This window comes from Camelina sativa, chromosome 12 (genome assembly GCF_030686135.1).
Source record: "Camelina sativa cultivar CO46 ecotype springtype chromosome 12, ASM3068613v1".
NCBI classification, from domain to species: Eukaryota; Viridiplantae; Streptophyta; class Magnoliopsida; order Brassicales; family Brassicaceae; genus Camelina; species Camelina sativa.
In genome coordinates, this window is record NC_141891.1 from 15,828,119 (window position 1) to 15,846,164 (window position 18,046).

The 18,046-nt window shown below is 40.7% G+C and overlaps 3 protein-coding genes across 14 annotated transcripts; all 3 read left to right on the plus strand.

Moving 5' to 3' along the window:
• Positions 1–59: 59 nt before the first annotated feature.
• Positions 60–755, plus strand: LOC147930574 (uncharacterized). The gene has a single exon (XM_087476938.1). It carries the CDS (start codon positions 60–62, stop codon positions 753–755), a length of 696 nt encoding a protein of 231 aa, XP_087333064.1.
• A 2,201-nt stretch (positions 756–2,956) lies between these two features.
• LOC147930575 (putative cell division control protein 7 homolog 1) lies at positions 2,957–4,376 on the plus strand. Its single transcript, XM_087476939.1, has 5 exons — positions 2,957–2,975; positions 3,071–3,132; positions 3,299–3,408; positions 3,501–3,588; positions 3,852–4,376. Exons 1-5 carry the CDS (start codon positions 2,957–2,959, stop codon positions 4,158–4,160), a joined length of 588 nt encoding a protein of 195 aa, XP_087333065.1. The 3' UTR covers positions 4,161–4,376.
• A 1,005-nt stretch (positions 4,377–5,381) lies between these two features.
• Positions 5,382–14,159, plus strand: LOC104723414 (disease resistance protein RPP5). 12 transcript variants are annotated; one of them, XR_015574517.1, is made up of 4 exons: positions 5,382–6,249; positions 6,358–8,381; positions 9,715–9,814; positions 9,904–12,544. XR_015574517.1 is itself a non-coding variant. In XM_087478418.1 (3 exons), the coding sequence occupies exons 1-3, from the start codon at positions 5,663–5,665 to the stop codon at positions 13,769–13,771; spliced, it is 1,155 nt and encodes a 384-aa protein (XP_087334544.1). In that variant the 5' UTR covers positions 5,461–5,662; the 3' UTR covers positions 13,772–14,159. The 12 variants fall into 12 exon arrangements, 5 of the variants coding, with proteins under 5 accessions (XP_087334545.1, XP_087334547.1, XP_087334544.1 ...); XR_015574515.1 differs by lacking the exons at positions 6,358–8,381; positions 9,715–9,814; positions 9,904–12,544 and adding exons at positions 13,081–13,506; positions 13,630–13,845; positions 13,939–14,159 and having other exon boundaries at positions 5,461–6,249; XR_015574520.1 differs by having other exon boundaries at positions 5,471–6,249; positions 6,358–6,539.
• The last annotated feature ends 3,887 nt before the right edge of the window (positions 14,160–18,046 follow it).

Consider the following 18,046-nt stretch of genomic DNA (forward strand, 5'->3'; position numbering starts at 1 on the left):
GTCCGGCTAATGATATATAACAGCCAGTGAACCAAGTGCTCGCAAATTGCCAAGAGGAAATGCCCCAGGAGGACAAACTACCTTGTCCTCCCAAGCGACAGAGAGGGAAAAATCCTGAGCGCGCCAATTCGCCTCTCCAAGGTCGAATAACTATGATACTTGGCCCGCCAGAGGATTGTGCCGACTCCGCTCGAGCATTGAAGAAGAGGGCGCGCCAAGTTTGCAGCCTTCAGGCAGCCTCGAACGAACCTCCGCTCTGCATGGATCCCATATCATTCACACCAGAGGATGCCAAAGGAATCCAACACCCCCATTCTGATCCCCTGGTCATCGAAGTAGCCATGGGCGAATTCGACGTCGAAAGAGTCCTGGTCGATACTGGGAGCACCGTTAACATATTGTTCTGGCGAACGCTAGAAAAAATGGGTGTCACACCAGAGCAGGTGAAACCCGAAACTCGAACATTGACCGGCTACGATGGGATCGCTAAAATGTCGATGGGCGACGTAAAAATGCAAGTGCGAGCTGGCAGAGTTACCCGGAAAACTAAGTTTGTGGTCATCGATGCGCCCCCAATTTACAACGCCATTCTGGGGGAACCGTGGATATACGCAATGCAAGCCGTACTGTCAACTTACCATCTCTGCCTTAAGTTCCCGACCACCACAGGGATCTGCACGCTCTACGGCGATCAGAGGATGGCCCGATCTTGTTCCGTGATCGAAAAGAAGCAAATGAAAACGGAGAACGCATAGCAATTACAGAGCACGAACCACCTTATTGGTCCTCATAAGCCGGAGTGAGACCGTCTCAAGTCTCCGGAATGTCGGGTCATCCAGGCAAACATCGATCCTTCTGATCCCTCACGAACTGTTGGCATCGGGGCCGAACTCGAAGACCAGTTAAAGACAAAACTGATTGCCTTTCTCCAATCTTGGTCCTCCACATTCGCTTGGTCAACGAAGGAAATGGTTGGAATAAGTCCTGAAGTCATCTGCCACAGGCTCAAAGTCGACCCCACGTTCAAACAAATCAGACAAAAACGCAGGCGTTTGGGTCCAGATCGGGCAAAAGCAGTCCAAGACGAAGTCGAACGATTACTCAAAGCAGACCAAATAATGGAGGTCCAGTACCCCGATTGGTTGGCCAATTCTATCGTGGTCAAAAAGAAGAATGGCAAGTGGAGAGTCTGCGTGGATTTCACCGATCTCAATAAGGCGTGCCCTAAAGATAGTTTTCCCTTGCCACACATAGACCGTCTCGTCGAAGCCACAGCCGGAAACCAACTGCTCTCGTTCATGGATGCCTTCTTAGGCTATAACCAGATCGCCATGAGTTCAACCGATCGTGAGAAGACGACATTCATCACGGATAGGGGAACCTACTGTTACAAGGTAATGCCATTCGGACTGAAGAACGCCGGGGCAACCTACCAACGACTGGTGAACATGATGTTCGCCAACCTGCTCGGACGTACTATGGGGGTCTACATCGACGACATGCTGGTCAACTCTTTGATCGCGGAACAGCATATTCAACATCTCGCCGAATGCTTCGATATTTTGGACCAGTTCCAGATGAAGCTCAATTCGACGAAGTGCACGTTTGGGGTCACCTCAGGCGAATTCCTGGGATACATCATCACCAAACGAGGAATAGAGGTGAATCCCAAACAGATCGAAGCCATACTGGGACTACCGTCGCCAACCAACAAGCGAGAGGTACAACGCCTGACCGGTCAGATCGTTTAGATTCTTTGACTCTTGTCTCACTCCTTTCTTTAGATTCAATCCGGGATTGTTCTACCGAGAGAACCCTAGCTAACCTCGAACCGGGTTCGACGTTTGCTAGTTTGACCGTATCGTGTGGTGAGCCATCCCTCACGTGTCGTCGTTCGATCCATCATCGCAACCACTCGCAACCTCCATTGCTTCCTCTCGCAGCCGCTCGTGTCCACCATCGTTGAGCTTAGTGCAAAACGTCCGAGGCCAAGTCGTTTCTCGCGCCAAGGCCAAAGAAAGTTTTCTATCTTTACTTATGCTGTGCGTTTCATTTGAACTCTAGAATCTTCTTTTGAACGTTAAGTAGAGTTTGTGGTTGTATTTAAATTGCTAAGGAAGCGACGTGTTCTATTTCAAAGAGAACACGTCAAAGGACAAGTGTGCGGACATTGCAAGTCCGTGTGTCCTTAAGCCTTCTCTTAACCTAGCTATTTAAACCCCCTCTTAGCCTTTTGTAACCTTCAGACTTGAATGAAATAAAAACATTTCTCAAAGAGAGATTCTTTGACTCTTGTCTCACTCCTTTCTTTAGATTCAATCCGGGATTGTTCTACCGAGAGAACCCTAGCTAACCTCGAACCGGGTTCGACGTTTGCTAGTTTGACCGTATCGTGTGGCGAGCCATCCATCACGTGTCGTCGTTCGATCCATCATCGCAACCACTCGCAACCTCCATCGCTTCCTCTCGCAGCCGCTCGTGTCCACCATCGTTCCGTCTCGAAGCCTCTCGCAACCTCCATCGCTTCCTCTCGCAGCCGCTCGTGTCCACTATCGTTCCGTCTCGAAGCCTCTCGCAACCGCTCGTGTCCACCGTTGTTCCGTCTCGAAGTCTCTCGCAACCGCTCATGTCCGCTCGCAGCCTCTCATAGCCACTCGGTCACGACAAGGTCAAAGCTCGAATCTTTGATCCACTTGTTGGTTTGCGTTCATCGTCCGTTTCCACCTTTCACTTACTCCCTAGAGACGATTCACCGAGCCTTGTCCGAGAGAAACCGTTCGTAGCTCGCTAGGTCCGAGAGCGACCGATTCTGTCCGATCCGCGACGCGAGCAGCGCTCGCATCACAATGTCTGTTCCAATTCCAAACCATGAAGTATCATCCAAAGCTCCTACGTCTATGAGAAAACGGTAGCTGCTCTTCCTGGGAAAGCTGAGAAAGAACTTCTTTATCTGACAATGCCACTGTGTTCTAACGGTCAGCATGAATCAGATGAGTTCTGATGTACTCTTGTTTTTGTTTCAGAGTCTAATTTTAACCGTATGTATATTTATTTTTTCTGACCTTACTAGGGGCCGTAATTCAGAAGAAAGACGGTCCTTGCTCAGGAACCAAAGGCTTCCGAGCTCCAGAGGTATATCAACTGTAACTATTACTCACTTCCCTTATTACTAGTTAAATCCATATGGAAATCTTGTGTTTCTTGAGACTAAAGTTGTAGGCCTGAGCTACTCATTAGCACATCTAGGATGGGAAAGCTAATTCTCTGGGGCTGTCCTTCGCTGATTTGGTTTGTGCAGGTTTGCTTTAGATCTTTGCACCAAGGATGTAAGATAGACGTGTGGTCTGTGGGAGTTACTTTCTTATACCTCATAATGGGAAGGACACCTTTCACTGGTGACCCTGAACAGTTAAGATCTGACTTGACTGAACACACCATCACTCGATTCCACTCTTTTTCTTTTCTTTCTTGCCGTCTTACAACAACCTTGTGATTCCCAGGAATGTAAAGGACATTGCACAACTACGAGGCAGTGAAGAATTATGGGAAGTAGCCAAGCTGCACAACCGTGAATCCTCTTTCCCTGAGGTAACATTTCATCTTGCCACCCTTCTAAACTCTTTGGTCATTGATTGCTGCATTTGTGTGACATAATATGCATGCTCTGTTCTTCTTTACCGCCAGCATTTTGATTAAAATATCACATGAAAGGGTTGACACTTTTAGCATTCTATTGCTTCTACTTCACTCCTAGAACATGATATATCTTAAAAATGTAAATTACTGACAAAGTGATTAGATTGATGATCGTGAGAGATGAATTTAGGTAGAGTTTTGTGTTGTTGTTTCAGGAATTGTACGAGTCAAGGTACTTGAAAGGGATGGATTTGAGAAAATGGTGCGAACTCAACACAAAACGCAGAGAGTTTCTAGAAGCAATTCCACAGTCGCTCCTTGACCTCGTAGACAGATGTTTGACAGTTAACCCGAGGCGACGAATCAGCGCAGAGGATGCTCTCAAGCACGAATTCTTCCAACCAGTACATGAAACCCTTAGAAACCAAAGGCTCCTAAAACAGCAGCAAATGCAATTGCAGCCTTCAGTGGTTGCTGACGCAGTAGCCAGTAGGCCAAACTCTAAGTTAACATTACAATTGTAGAAGTAAATAACATAAACATTATATGAAAATCTTCACTCCACAGTCCACATCACACAACTCTAGAAAACTAAAAGAGTATTTCAGCAACGTAGATAGTTTGTGTTTGGCTGTTTGTGTTTTCACTGTATTACTATTTGAACTAGGACTCAGACCCCCGCAATATCGCGGGAAAAATATTTTAGAAAAAATAAATTAAATTTTAAAATTTAAAATTATATATTATGAAATCATTTGAAAATAATAAAATAGTTTGAATACATAAATATCAAACATAAATTGTTAGTGAAAATACAATAATCAAAATGAAGACTTATAACAAAAAAATATTATGCAGAATAGATGCAACTTTGCCAAAAAACATTGTTTAAAATATTCTAAATATAAGTTATTATATGAAGAATTATGTTAAAGAGCTACAAATAAAACACTATTATGATAAAGTGATCCTAACTGAGAATATTAAACTAATGGTTGTAATGAGTAAACGCAATTTTATAATAAATAATTGTAATTAAGAATATTTAATAATGAGTGAAAATGTATCAAAGAAAAATTATAACTAAAATAAATTTTAAATATTAAAATAATTTTTTTACTGAAAAGCTACAATAAATAGACGCAACTGTAAATTCTATATTAAGTTGTATTAAATTTCTATATTGCTATAATCATTTCTTAAATTTTAGTTAGATTATAAAATAACGTTGAATATTATATATTAATATTCAAATTATTTAGATTCAACATATAACGGAAAATTTGTTTCAATGAACAATTATTTGTAGTTATTGATGAAGAGACAAATATATAAAGAATTCAAAAGGCATGACTATTTAAATATATAGACAAACCTATTAGAACGAAAAGTTGTGATGAAAAAATGTGAATAAAATATATTGAAAAGACACAATTCTACAGTGAACGGATACAACCGTTTGAATTTTTTTTAAAACAAATAAAAATAAATTTTTGTACAAAAATGTATTACGAAAAGTCGTAACTGTTGTTATTATATAGATTAAAATCCTCACAATTAATATACTTATTTTAAACAAGACTTTCATATCAAGCAAGATTAACATTCTTACAATAAAATTGTCTTACAGTGACTACTAACAACCACAAAATTTTGTGTGTTTTTCTATGTATATATATATATGCCTAGAATTACGATAAATTGAAGTCTTATCTCTGTCTTGTACAGTGACTGATGACTACGTCTTTATCACAATTCAGTGACAACCACAAAATTCCTGTCTTCAAAAATATCTTTGTATGTATAGTAAAAGCTTTCGAAGGAAAGGAAGGGGAAGTTTCTGTATCATTATTGTCTTGTTAGGGGATTTGAATTTTTTAACCACTAAAAGAATATCTTGTACAGTAAGTCTTCGAGAAAAGGAAGACGAAGTTTCTCCACTCTTGTCGTTGTGTTGTATTATTGATTTTACTTCAAAGTGCTTTCACTTGAGAATTTTAGTCTCTTCTCTGTCTCATCCTCTTCCATGGCGTCTTCTACCTTCAGATGGGTATACAATGTTTTCGCTAGCTCCATTGGAGAAAGTTTCCGCAGATTTTTTCATAGCCATCTTGTTAACGAGCTCGACCGCAATATAATAGATACATCCAAAGACGATGAGATGGAGATAACTTCTTCTTCTGGCAGCCGGAGATATGACGTTTTCCCAAGCTTCAGTGGGGAAGATGTTCGCAAGACGTTCCTCAGCCATCTTGTCAAGGCTCTCGACGGCAGATCAATCAAAACATTCATCGATCATGGGGTCGAGAGAAGCCGCCCAATCGCCCCCGAGCTTTTATCGGCGATTAGAGAATCGAGCATCTCAATCGTCATCTTCTCTAAGAACTATGCTTCTTCAACGTGGTGCTTGAATGAATTGGTTGAGATCCACAAGTGCTTTAATGATTTGGGTCAAATGGTGATTCCAGTTGTCTACGACGTTGATCCTTCGGAAGTTAGAAAACAGACCGGTAAATTTGGCGAGGCCTTTAAATTGACATGCGAGCGCAAACAAAGATGGATGCAAGCTCTGGCAGATATAGCAAATATTGCCGGAGAGGATCTTCGGAATGGGTATGTGTGTTTGCTTCCATTCCTTATTTCTGTGTGTGTGTTTTTGATTCGATTTGATTTTTAGGGGTGCCCCTTTACTGATACAGTTGAGTTGACAATCGTTATTAGGCCTAATGAAGCGCATATGGTTGAAAAGATAGCCAATGATGTTTCTAACAAACTTTTTACTCCATCAAAGTGTTTTGGCGACTACGTTGGAATTGAAGCTCATTTCGAGGCTATGAATCCAATATTGTGCTTGGAATCAAAAGAAGCTAGAATGGTCGGGATTTGGGGACAATCAGGGATTGGTAAGAGTACCATAGCTAGAGCTCTTTTCAGTCAACTCTCTAGCCAATTCCACCATCGCGTCTTCCTAACTTATAATAGCACCAGTGGTGACGTCTCTGGCATGAAGTTGAGTTGGGAAAAAGAATTACTCTCGAAAATCTTAGGTCTAAAGGACATAGAGATTGAGCATTTAGGTCAGGTGGAGCAAAGGTTAAAGCACAAGAAAGTTCTTATCGTTCTTGATGGGATCAAGCGCAAACTGAATGGTTTGGACCTGGAAGTAGAATAATTGTGATCACTCAAGATAGGCAGCTTCTTAAGGCTCATGGTATTGACCTTTTATATGAGGTGAAACTCCCATCTCAAGATGGTGCTCTTACTATGTTATGCCGATTTGCTTTTGGGAAAGATTCTCCACCTTATGGTTTTAAGGTACTAACATTTGAAGTTGCAAAGAGTGCTAGGACTCACGGGATCAAGCGACAACTCACTGCCTACAATCCCTAGCAGAATGGTGTTGCTGAAAGGAGAAATTAAACCATCATTGTAATGACCCTCACCAAGAGTAGAAATCTCAAAATAAAAGATCGAGGAAACGAACCAGAAAAGACCTAAGAAAGAAGAGGAAGGAAAATAAAGAAGAATGACCCAAGGAAGTCCGAGGAAATATTTGTGAGTCGGAGGATGACCAAGCCAAGACAGGAGTACCGGATGCACGGTCGAGACCCTAAAATTCGTCGAGAGTGTCGAGAAAATTGGTCAAAGAAATTCGTCGAGAAGGTCGAGAAAACTTGTCGAGGGAATCTGTCGAGAAGACCCGAGAGAATTGTCGAGGACTCGAGGAAGTTTCCGAGTACTCGAGAGAATGGTCGAGGACTCGAGGAAATTGCCGAGTACTCGAGAGAATTGTCGAGGACTCGAGGAAGTTGCCGAATACTCGAGAAAATGGTCGAAATCCCGAGGAAGTTGCCGAGTACCCGAGAAAATAGTCGAAGTTGCTCGAGACGTATCGCCGAGGCGTACTGTCCGTATTGCCAGAGAGATTGCCAAGTGTTGCCGAACGGAGCGTCCGAACGATCGAGAAAATGGTCTGAATGGGACGAGAATTGCCAGAAGGAACGTCGAAGTTGCCAGACGAAGGATTGAGTATTTTGGGAAAATTATTATTTTCTCAAAATTTCGACCAATAAGAATCAAGGAAAGTGGGAGGATTAATTTAATTAAGGAGGAGTTAGTGGAGGAATTAAAAATTTAAGGAGATTAAGAGAGATAATGGAGGATTAACTTAATCAAGGAGATTAAGGAAGATGGCGGAATTCTATTGGCCAAAGTCAAACACAATTACGTGTTAATTGGCATGTACTAATAGAGAGTTTTACATGCACTAATACAAAGATTAATGGCGAGCAGCTATTGGGGATGAGATACACGCTCAACATGCAAGGATGGAGAGAGCCATTTGTCAAGAAGCACTAAGAGAAAGAAGAAAAATTTGGAGCCTATAAATAGAGGATACTCGACCACATTTTTGTGTTTAGCTCAAAAACACTCAAAACACTTAAGCTTTTTTGAGAGAAAGAAAGAAACGAAAAAGAGAGAGTTGTCGAGGAAGATCGAGAGAAGGATCAAGAACGATCGAGAGGGAGATCAAGAGGGGAAATCATCGACGTTTGCGTCTAGAAAAGACCAAGAAAAGTCAGCGGCTGTGTCGAAGAGAGATCGAGGAGATAAGCGGGTTGCGGTAAAGTGAAGCCGAGAGCGAGACGGTGGTTGCGATTGAAGAAGCGGGAAGCTGATCGACGCGAAGACTGTCTGATCGAGTGGTGCAGTGAAGTCCGGGTAATCATCATCGACACGTAAAGGTGAGTCTGTAGTAAGGCATGTAGAGTAGATGCGTGTCGTTTTGGTTTAGATTTTGGTGCATGCAAAGATGGTAGAATTCATGTTAGAATCACCATCCGAAAATGAGCTAGTTGCATGCTAAGTAATTTGGACTCACTCAATAATTGGTTAAAGGAAAACTTGGGTGCATTTTAAGTATAATCGGATCACTTAAAATTTGGTTTAAGGGTTGCATGCATGATCGAACCTAGAGGATTTTGCATGACTAAAGGAGTGAAGTATGACTAAAGGAGTGAAGTATTTTGCATTTTATTGCATAATATGCAATACTTAAAATCGGTTTCATGCATGACTAAAGGAGTGAAGTATTTTGCATTTTATTGCATAATATTGAGTGAGGTTAGTCGCATGCTTAAACGAGCTCAAGGATTTAAAGGGTTAAATCGGATAAACTCGCATGCTTAATTGGTTAAGAAGGATTTCAACGGTTAAATCAAATTGGTTACATGCATAAATAAACCTGTTGCATGAGTTGCTTAGGTTAATTGCATCGGTTGCATGCATGTAGTTTAATCATAAGTTCCGTGAATTTTCATTCTCGTTACTTGTTGATTTATTGCATGTGCTCTTGCTTGAAGTTTCTTGCTTATTGTTGCTCGATTTTCTTGCTTGAGCTGTGGGAAGTGTTTAGCGAAGTCTCTTGAATATGTTTCTCGAGTCTTAGCTAGTGTAGTGTCGATTTTCTGTTCCAAGTGCGGATGTCACGCGTGAGTTCCCGACGACCACTCACGTGGGGACACTGTCACGGCTAGCTAGCTACTAGCGTGACCGCTACATGACGATGTAGCTTATGTGTGGGCTCATGCTGGTGACCTTTGTGGTCTCGGCATGGAGAAGGAGATGGAACGGAACAGATTATCGAGGGCCCTTAGGAGAAAGAGTCTAGGGTATTTCAAGCGATCCTTGTTGTATTCTAGATGTCTTTATATGGTGGATTGGTGATGGAGTCTAGGATAGTTCAAGTGTTTCTTGTTTATTCTAGTCGTCCTTGCGTGTTGTGTATGAGTTAGGAGTCTAAAGTATTCTTTAGTCGTCCTTGAGGTGTGTAGCGAGTGTAGATCGTCGAGTCGAGTCGTTTGATCTAATCTCTCTCGCTTGTGTGTTGGTTATTTGCTTCCGCTATTGTTTCGGCTGCGTTGCTTTGATGACTTGCTAGTTTGTGATACTTGCTTGTTTTCTTTGCTTGCCGGGTAGTCGGGTTGGGGAAAGTAGAATCCTGTTTAGGATAAAGGGGTACCCAGGCTCACTGAGTAATCTTAGATTACTCATGTTTCATTTGTTGTCGTCTTGCAGGGAAGCCTAAGTGAGTCTAGAGCCGGAGCAAACGTTAGGGTACCGGATAGGGTTTTCTTGTGTTTCTTGTAAAACCCTATATTTTCTTAAACGAATAAGTGTAAAGTTTTCCGACTATCTTTATATATTGCTTTAATGATTTATTTGCGATGAATTATTTTATTAAAGTGATATATATACGGTTTTCAGGAAAACATGGTAAGTTGCAAATGATACTCGGCCTTGTCAGGGCTAACACAACGCACCAGGCCGCGAGGGTTGCAAAGCCTAAGTAACCTCGGTTGCGGGTGGGATTGTGCTAGGGAGGACCGGTCGGAAAGTCTGCAGCTTCCGTCCCTCGACCGGATCACCTCGGTACAATTCCGCATCATAGCGTCTCGTGGCTGTCCGACGGCCTTCGTGGTCATAGGACGGTTCGGGGGCATTACAATCATGAACCTGGTTCGAAGCACACTCACTGAGAAGAAAATGCCAAAAGAGTTTTGGGCTGAAGGAGTCAATTGAATAACATATATTCTGAATCGCAGTCCTACGACATCCTTGGAGAATCAAACACCAGAAGAAGCTTGGAATGGGATTAAACCAAATGTGAAACACTTCAAAGTGTTTGGTTGCATCGGCCATGTTCATATACCTGAAGCAAAGAGAACGAAGCTGGATGATAAAAGTTGTAAGTGCATCTTTTTGGGTTTCAGTGAAGAGTCAAAGGCCTACCACATGTACAATCCCACTTCAAAGAAAATTCTGGTGAGCAGAGATGTTGTTTTCGAAGAAACAAAGAATTGAGATTGGGGAAGGAATGATGTGGATGGCACAAATGCAGAGTCCAAAGTACTTACCTGGGAGAATAACGAAGATCAAGAGGCTGGAGAAGAGGATTTCTTAAATGAGGAGATTCCAGCACCTGCAGACGAAGAATATGCAGTAGATGAGGAACCGACTGCAGTTGTGCGGAATAGACGAGACGTAAGACGGTCTTCTTACCTGCAGGACTATGAGTGTGGTCTCATCTCAGCCGGAGAAGAAGCTATGGCACTTTAAGCGATCACTACAGATAGAGATCCCACAACATTCGATGAAGCAGTGGAGTCTGCAATATGGAGAGAAGCCATGAGAGCTGAGATAGACTCAATCGAAAAAACAAGACCTGGGAGCTTGTCAATCAACCTGAAGACACAAACATCATTGGGGTTAAGAGGGTTTTCATGACGAAGTATAATGAACATGGAGAGATAGACAAGTACAAGGCGAGGTTGGTTGCAAAAGGATATGCACAGAAGTTTGGTGTTGACTACAATGAAGTTTATGCACCAGTCGCAAGGTGGGACACCATTCGGATGATCATTGCAATAGCAGCTTATCAGAACTGGAACATCTATCAACTTGATGTTAAAAGCGCTTTTCTACATGGATAGTTGCAAGAGACAGTGTTCATCGATCAACCTCAAGGTTTCTTGAAGAGAGGAAGCAAAGGGAAAGTCTATAATCTGAGAAAAGCCCTCTATGGATTAAAACAAGCTCCAAGGGCTTGGTTCAGTAAGATAGAGAGTTATTTCATCAGGGAAGGATTTGAGAAGAATGAATCAGAGCACACCATGTTCGTCAAGACAGAAAAGCAAGGTCAAATCCTCATCGTAAGTCTGTATGTCGATGATTTGATCTTTACAAGAAATTGCGTGGTGCTGATCAATAACTTCAATGAATCAATGAAAAGAAACTTCGACATGACCGACCTTGGCAAAATGAGATACTTTCTGGGTGTTGAGATACATCAGAGAGAAGAAGGAATCTACATTTGTCAGAGGAAGTTTGCCAAGGAAGTTTTAGAGAGGTTTGAGATGAGCGCTTGCAATGGAGTAAGCAATCCTATTGTTCCAGGAGTTAAAATTTCTAAGAAAGGAGAAGGAGCAGTCTTCGATACCACTCTTTACAAGCAGATGATCGGGAGCTTGATGTACCTCACTGTTACACGACCAGATCTGACATTTGTGGTGGGTCTAGCGAGTCGCTACATGGAGAATCCAACAGAGGCTCACTTTAAGGTGCTGAAGCAAGTTCTAAGGTATGTGAAAAACACTGCAGAGCTTGGTATCTTGTACAAGCGTGGAGGGAACAGAGGGTTTCATGCTTATACAGATAGTGATTACGCTGGAGACCTGGATGATCGAAAGAGTACCTCGGGTTATGTTTTTATGTAGTTGGAGGTGCAGTATCGTGGAGTTCAAAGAAGCAGTCTATTGTGGCATTATCTACTACGAAGGCTGAGTACATAGCAGCTGTGTCATGTGCAACACAAGGTGTCTGGATTGCTAGAGTACTTGATAAACTTGGAGAAAGTCTTGAAGAATGCATCACGATCCATTGTGACAACAGTTCAACCATTCAACTTTCAAAGAATCCAATTCACCATGGTCGCAGCAAACACATCGAGGTTCGTTTTCATTACTTAAGGGAGATAACTGGGGAAGGCAAGGTGAAGCTGATACATTGTGGCACTAAAGATCAGTTGGCAGATATCATGACTAAATCATTGAAGTTGGAGACATTCATGAAGCTGAGGAAGATGCTCGGTTGGTCGAAGTACCAAAGTAAATTGTTCCTGCTTGCAGCAAAACAATTTAGGAAAGGAATTTGTTAGTTGATTTAGTCTTTGTCTTTCAATAATGGTTCGACATACGTAGGAGTAATTGCTTAGTTGTTGCTAAGTACATGTTCTAGTTTGTTTCATTGTTGTAGAAAATCCTCCGTATGATAAGGAGGTGTTGTTGTTTTTCTTTGGCTATTTAAGAGCCTTATTCAATAATATCAAAGGTATGCTTTGGTACAGAAACCGTTTGTTCAACAATTAACAATGAGTATGTCTGTTTGTTTTCAAGCACTTGGAAGCCTCAAGAAGATAAATATGCGTAATTCCAGATATTTGAAAGAAATTCCGGATCTGTATTTAGCCATAAACCTTGAGAAATTATATATTTTTGGATGCAAGTCCTTGTTGACACTACATTCCTCGATTCAGTATGCCATTAAACTGAGGAGGTTAAATATGGGGAATTGCACAAAGCTAGAGAGTGTTCCAATCAACTTAAAATCCTTGAAATATCTAGAGTACCTCAATTTCAGAGGATGCATCTGGTTGAGAAAATTCCCTCCTATTTCATTGTACAATTCAACCCGTTTCTTTTGGTCGGAATTAATATCAACCATCAGTTATCTTGAGCAGTAAGTCTTCTGAGGAAAGGAACGCAGAGTTTCTCCTCTCTCCCCCTCTTTATTTATTTACATTTACTGATTTGCTTCAGAGTGCTTTCTCTTATGAATATTCATCAGTTCTCACTACCGTCTCCCAACGTCTTCTTCTTCTCGTAGTGGATATGATGCTTTCCAGAGCTTCAGTGGAGAAGCTGTTTGCAAATCATTCTTCCGCCATGTTTTTAAGGAGCTCGACCAATCAATCAATATATTCGTCGACCCTGGGATGGAGAGAAGCCGCCCAATCGGCCCTTCGCTTTTATCGGCGATTAGAGAATCGAGGATCTCAATCAACGTCTTATCTAAGACCAGTGCTTCTTCCACGTGGTGCATGAATGAATTGGTTGATATCCATTCTAAGACATTGTCGGGTAGAAGATTAGTGATTTCGATTATCTACGACGTTGAAGTTAGAAAACTGACCGGTGAACCTAGCGATGTCTCTAAGGAGACATGCGAGGGCAGACCAAAGGATCAGAAACAAAGGTGGATGCAAGCTCTCGTAGATGTAGCTAAAAAGGCCGGAGAGGATTCTCGAAACAGGTACATTGTTTTCTCTGTTCCAGTATTGGTGTGTGTATTTTAATTTTGAATTATATCTTTGCATAAACTTCCGTTGTGCTTTGAGGATGCCTATTTAATGACGCGTTCAACTATTGTTATTAGGTGTGATGATGCAACCATGAATGAAAAGATAGCCGAATATGTTTCAAATAACATTATCACACCATGGAATTTTTTGGACGAATCGGTCGGACTTGAAGCTCATAAAGGGAACGAGTTCAATATCAGGAAGAGAAGATGGTAGGAATTGCTGGAACTTCAGGGAAATTCGAGATGACTATGACATGAGGTTGTATTGTACTGGGAAGAACAATTTATGTAAGAAATTCTTGCTCAAAGTGGATATAAATTTAGGTGTGGTGGAGCAAAGGCTTAAAGCACAATAAAGTTCTTATCGTTCTTGATGATCAGGTTTGTGCTGCTAGGAAGCAAAACTATCGTGTGAATTGGTTACTAAAGATAGGAACTTTTTCTGAAAGGTGGAGTTCTCATCTGAAATATTTGGCTATGGCGTTTGTCGATGATACTCAGTTATGGATTAGATGTTGATATTTTTACTTACTTTTGTAAATGTATCTTTAAACTAGTCGATATCAAAATTTTCGGGAAAAAGTTAGTGTGATTTGAATTTCTATTTATTTTGGTTAACATTAATTTTAGTTCTATTCTTTTGCACCATTTGTTTTGTTATACTGTTGTTCCGCCTATCAGCGTTTGCCAATGCCATCGATGTGAAAGTGTGAGAACTTATGATCTGAACAATGAAACAACGATTTCTTTAAATCTCTTTTGATTGATAGAAAATATGTTTACAAGTTTGTTCTAAACAATTTTCTAACCTCTCAAAACTCTCTTAAAGAAACCTCAAGCTCTCTCTAAGTTCTTACCTCTTCTCTTTTCTTAAAGACTAAAACTTAGTAGGTAGGTTAACTTTCTCTTGTTTGTGCTCAAGCTTACAATCAGCCTTAGCACCCTATTTATAGAACTAGGCCTATGCCACACAAAGGGCAAACTACATATTCTAATCCTAATAGGAATTGGACAATTTCCTTTTTCTTTATGATTTAGGAAATTTCCCTCTTTCTTCATGTTTACATTTCTATTGTAAACATGAAGCTCTTTGATCTTCTAGAAGCTTCTTATGCCTTATAATCCTTTGAAAGTCTTCAAGCTTTATAATTGCCGACATAGATAACTTGATACTCTGTTCTTGTACTAGTGCTGTGTCCTTCTGAAGTAGTTCATTCTCTTGTTCAAATACTGCATTTTCAATCTCCCCCTTTTTAACTTTGTACTTCTCAAGCATAAGTATCTTGTTGTTGGTTTTTAGACTTAAAACAAATATCTTTGAACCATAATCAAAACCGCAAATGATAATTCCGTTCAAAACATAAACCAAAAGACGTTCAAACACAATGAACCAAATACGATCATCAAAAGTCGAACGTTTAATGAAAGCATAAAACTCCCCTAGAATCTCAGACCAGCTCACAAAAACACTCCCCCAGAATCTCAGACCAACAACTCCTTCAGCTCCTTCTCCTTCTCCCCCTGCTTGAGAAGACAACAGTTAAAAAAACATCTAAATCATCTTGGAAAGTGGATGATTCTGTACGAGCCTGTGTACTACTTCCGTAAGTTTCTGTAGAGCTTGTGCTGTATCGACCAATGCTTCATACGAAATCTCAACATTCTCTTGACCAATGTGTGGCACACGAATGCTACCCAACTGAATAACCTCAGAAGTAGAAGAACATCCCTCATCAGTTTGCCTGCTAACTGGAGATACTGGCGTCGGCTCTTTACTCTCTGGAATCAGTTTATGCTTAACACCATAAACATACCCTGTTCTGGCATCCTTTGTATAAAACTCAGCATACATATCTTCCTCTTCATCTGACCACTAAAGTGGACCTTCTTGAACTCTTAAGAGTTTCAAAGATTGTTCTCGGAAAAATCACATAGCGAGTAGCATCATTCCAACTCATGTTCATAATCTGATTATAAATCAACTGCCCAAAATCAAACCGGATCCCCTTGATAATCTTGTATACTACCGGAGCTCGCTTCACCGAAAGATGATTCTTATGTTTCGAGGGCACCCAATTGTATGCTGCCAACATTAAGAGAGCTGCACTCTCTTCAGGTAGATCTGTAACTTTCAAATTAGCCCAAGTCGACTTGTCTTTGCCACTAAAAAACTCTGCAAGTTCATCCTTACTCAACTTATCTACTGCTGCATCAGCTTTCTTCTCAGCTTTAGTCAAAGGCGCAATACTAAAAGCTTGATTAATCGCCTTAGGAGAAAATTCATACCAATGTCCCCTCACAAACACTTGAATACCATCACTTGCCTTTCCATTTGGTAAATTTGCATAAAATTCACAAATAACCTCTTTGACATAAACCGAAGGATCATGAGCTGTAGCTCCAAGTCCTAACGACAATATCTTCTCAATGAACTCAATTTCATCTTTTTGAGACATATCCAATTGTCTCTCAGCCGTAAAATTCCTAGAGAAGAACTGAGAGTAGCTTAATTTTGCTGCTTTGGAGACAAACACATCAGAAAACCCAGATTTAGCCCGAACATTCCTAGCACTTGGTTCTGCGGATCTTGGTCGTTTCGACTTGCAAGCCAATTTCTTCTTGCTAGCGGATGCAACTTCTCTCTGATTCTTGCTCCTTTGCTTCTCTGTGTGTCTTTTAATCTGCTCTTGTACAGAGATTTCTTCAACCCCAATCTCTGCATCAGACTTCGAAACAAGATCCTTCCCTTTTCTCTTGCCAACAAACTCCACTTCGTCATCAGTTGGATTTTCTCCTTCGAGATCATCTACCCCTTGATCATCGCTGTCGGATTCATACGGCACAATCTTCGGTTGAACTTCTTCATCATCACTCGACTCATCAACCAACTGAGGTCGATCTACAACCCCATCACCTCGAGACATCTCCGACTTCCTTGCTCCACGCACCAATTCACTTCGAATCGCCCCTACCATCGCCGATTCGTTCCTTTTTTTTTTACTAAGATTTATTTTTTTCTTCTTCGACACACACGAAGTGCCTCTTGACTTCCCCCTTTAAATAAAAATATCTCAACAAAAAGACTTTTTTTTATAGAACTTTTGGAAACTTCAACAATCTAAATATTCTCCTAAATATTGAGTAAATCTTTTAAATAAACCCCAAAAATCAACTCCGGTTTTCTCCATTCTATAACTGAATCTAATAAACCACAACCCTTCTTAATAGCAATAAACCGTACCATATTCTCATACCCTATCTTTTTCTTGTACCAGTTCTTGCCTCATCATGAGACTGATTCACATCTCACACACACCAATTGAATTTCTCAACGTAGAGAGAATCGATTAAAATCAAGAGCTTTTGTGAAAATATCAGCTAATTGTTCCTTAGTATCAACATGCTCAATCAAAACTTGCTTTCTTTCAACCAGTTCTCTGATAATGTGATGTCTCACATCAATGTGCTTGGTTCTTGAATGTTGAACTGGATTCTTAGAGATATCAATTGCACTCCTATTATCACAATACACTTGTAGTTCATCTAAATCCATACCATAATCTGCTGATATATGCTTCATCCATAATAACTGAGTACAACAACTCCCCATTGCTATATATTTTGATTCAGCTGTAGACAAGGACTCTAAATTTTGTTTCTTACTCAACCAGGCTATTAGATTGTTGCCTAGAAAGAAACAACCTCCACTTGTACTCTTTCGATCTGTTACACTTCCTGCATCACAATAACCAACCAACCCTTTGTTCGAACCTTTAGAGTACCAAATCCCAAAATCAACAATTCCTTTGACATACTTGATAATTTGTTTGACTGCTTCAAGATGAGACTGTTTTGGTTTTGACTGATACCTTGCAGGCTTGCACATATACCCACACTAAAACTCAAATCTAGCCTACTAGCGGTAAGATATAGTAAACTCCCAATCATTCCTCTATATTGCTTGACATCTACATCCTTACCATCAACATCTTTTGATAGTTTCAGTGAAGTACTCATAGGTATCAAAGCTTCTTTGCACTTATTCATATGAAACTTCTTAAGAAGTTGTCTAGCATAGGTACTTTGTGAAATAAAAATACCTCGATCTGACTGTGTAATCTGCAACCTGAGAAAATACTTTAATTCTCCAACTAGACTCATCTCAAATTCTTTTGTCATACTACTCACAAACCTATCCACCAACTCCTTTGAAGTACTTCCAAAGATAATGTCATCAACAGAAATTTGAACCATCATAATATCATCATCTTGTTCCAAGACAAACAGAGTCTTGTCCACACTCCCTCTATTATAGTTCTGTTCCATAAGAAAACTAGTCAGCCTTTCATACCAAGCTCTTGGAGCTTGGTTCAAACCATAAAGAGCTTTCTTTAGCTTATATACATACTCAGGCCTAACTGGATCTTCAAAACCTTTGGGTTGTTCAACATATACTTCTTCTTGTAAAATCCCATTTAAGAAAGCACTC

What these genes read in the sequence shown, in the direction of transcription:
- LOC104723414 (XM_087478418.1), top strand. Translation starts at nt 5,663, where the DNA reads ATGGCGTCTTCTACCTTCAGATGGGTATACAATGTTTTCGCTAGCTCC. An exon ending in GGAGAGGATCTTCGGAATGG is followed by an intron (nt 6,250 to 13,080) that starts GTATGTGTGTTT and finishes TTCTTCTCGTAG; the next exon opens with TGGATATGATGCTTTCCAGA. An exon ending in GGAGAGGATTCTCGAAACAG is followed by an intron (nt 13,507 to 13,629) that starts GTACATTGTTTT and finishes TATTGTTATTAG; the next exon opens with GTGTGATGATGCAACCATGA.
- LOC147930575 (XM_087476939.1), top strand. An exon ending in AAGGCTTCCGAGCTCCAGAG is followed by an intron (nt 3,133 to 3,298) that starts GTATATCAACTG and finishes TGGTTTGTGCAG; the next exon opens with GTTTGCTTTAGATCTTTGCA. An exon ending in TTCACTGGTGACCCTGAACA is followed by an intron (nt 3,409 to 3,500) that starts GTTAAGATCTGA and finishes TGTGATTCCCAG; the next exon opens with GAATGTAAAGGACATTGCAC.
- LOC147930574 (XM_087476938.1), top strand. Translation starts at nt 60, where the DNA reads ATGCCCCAGGAGGACAAACTACCTTGTCCTCCCAAGCGACAGAGAGGG.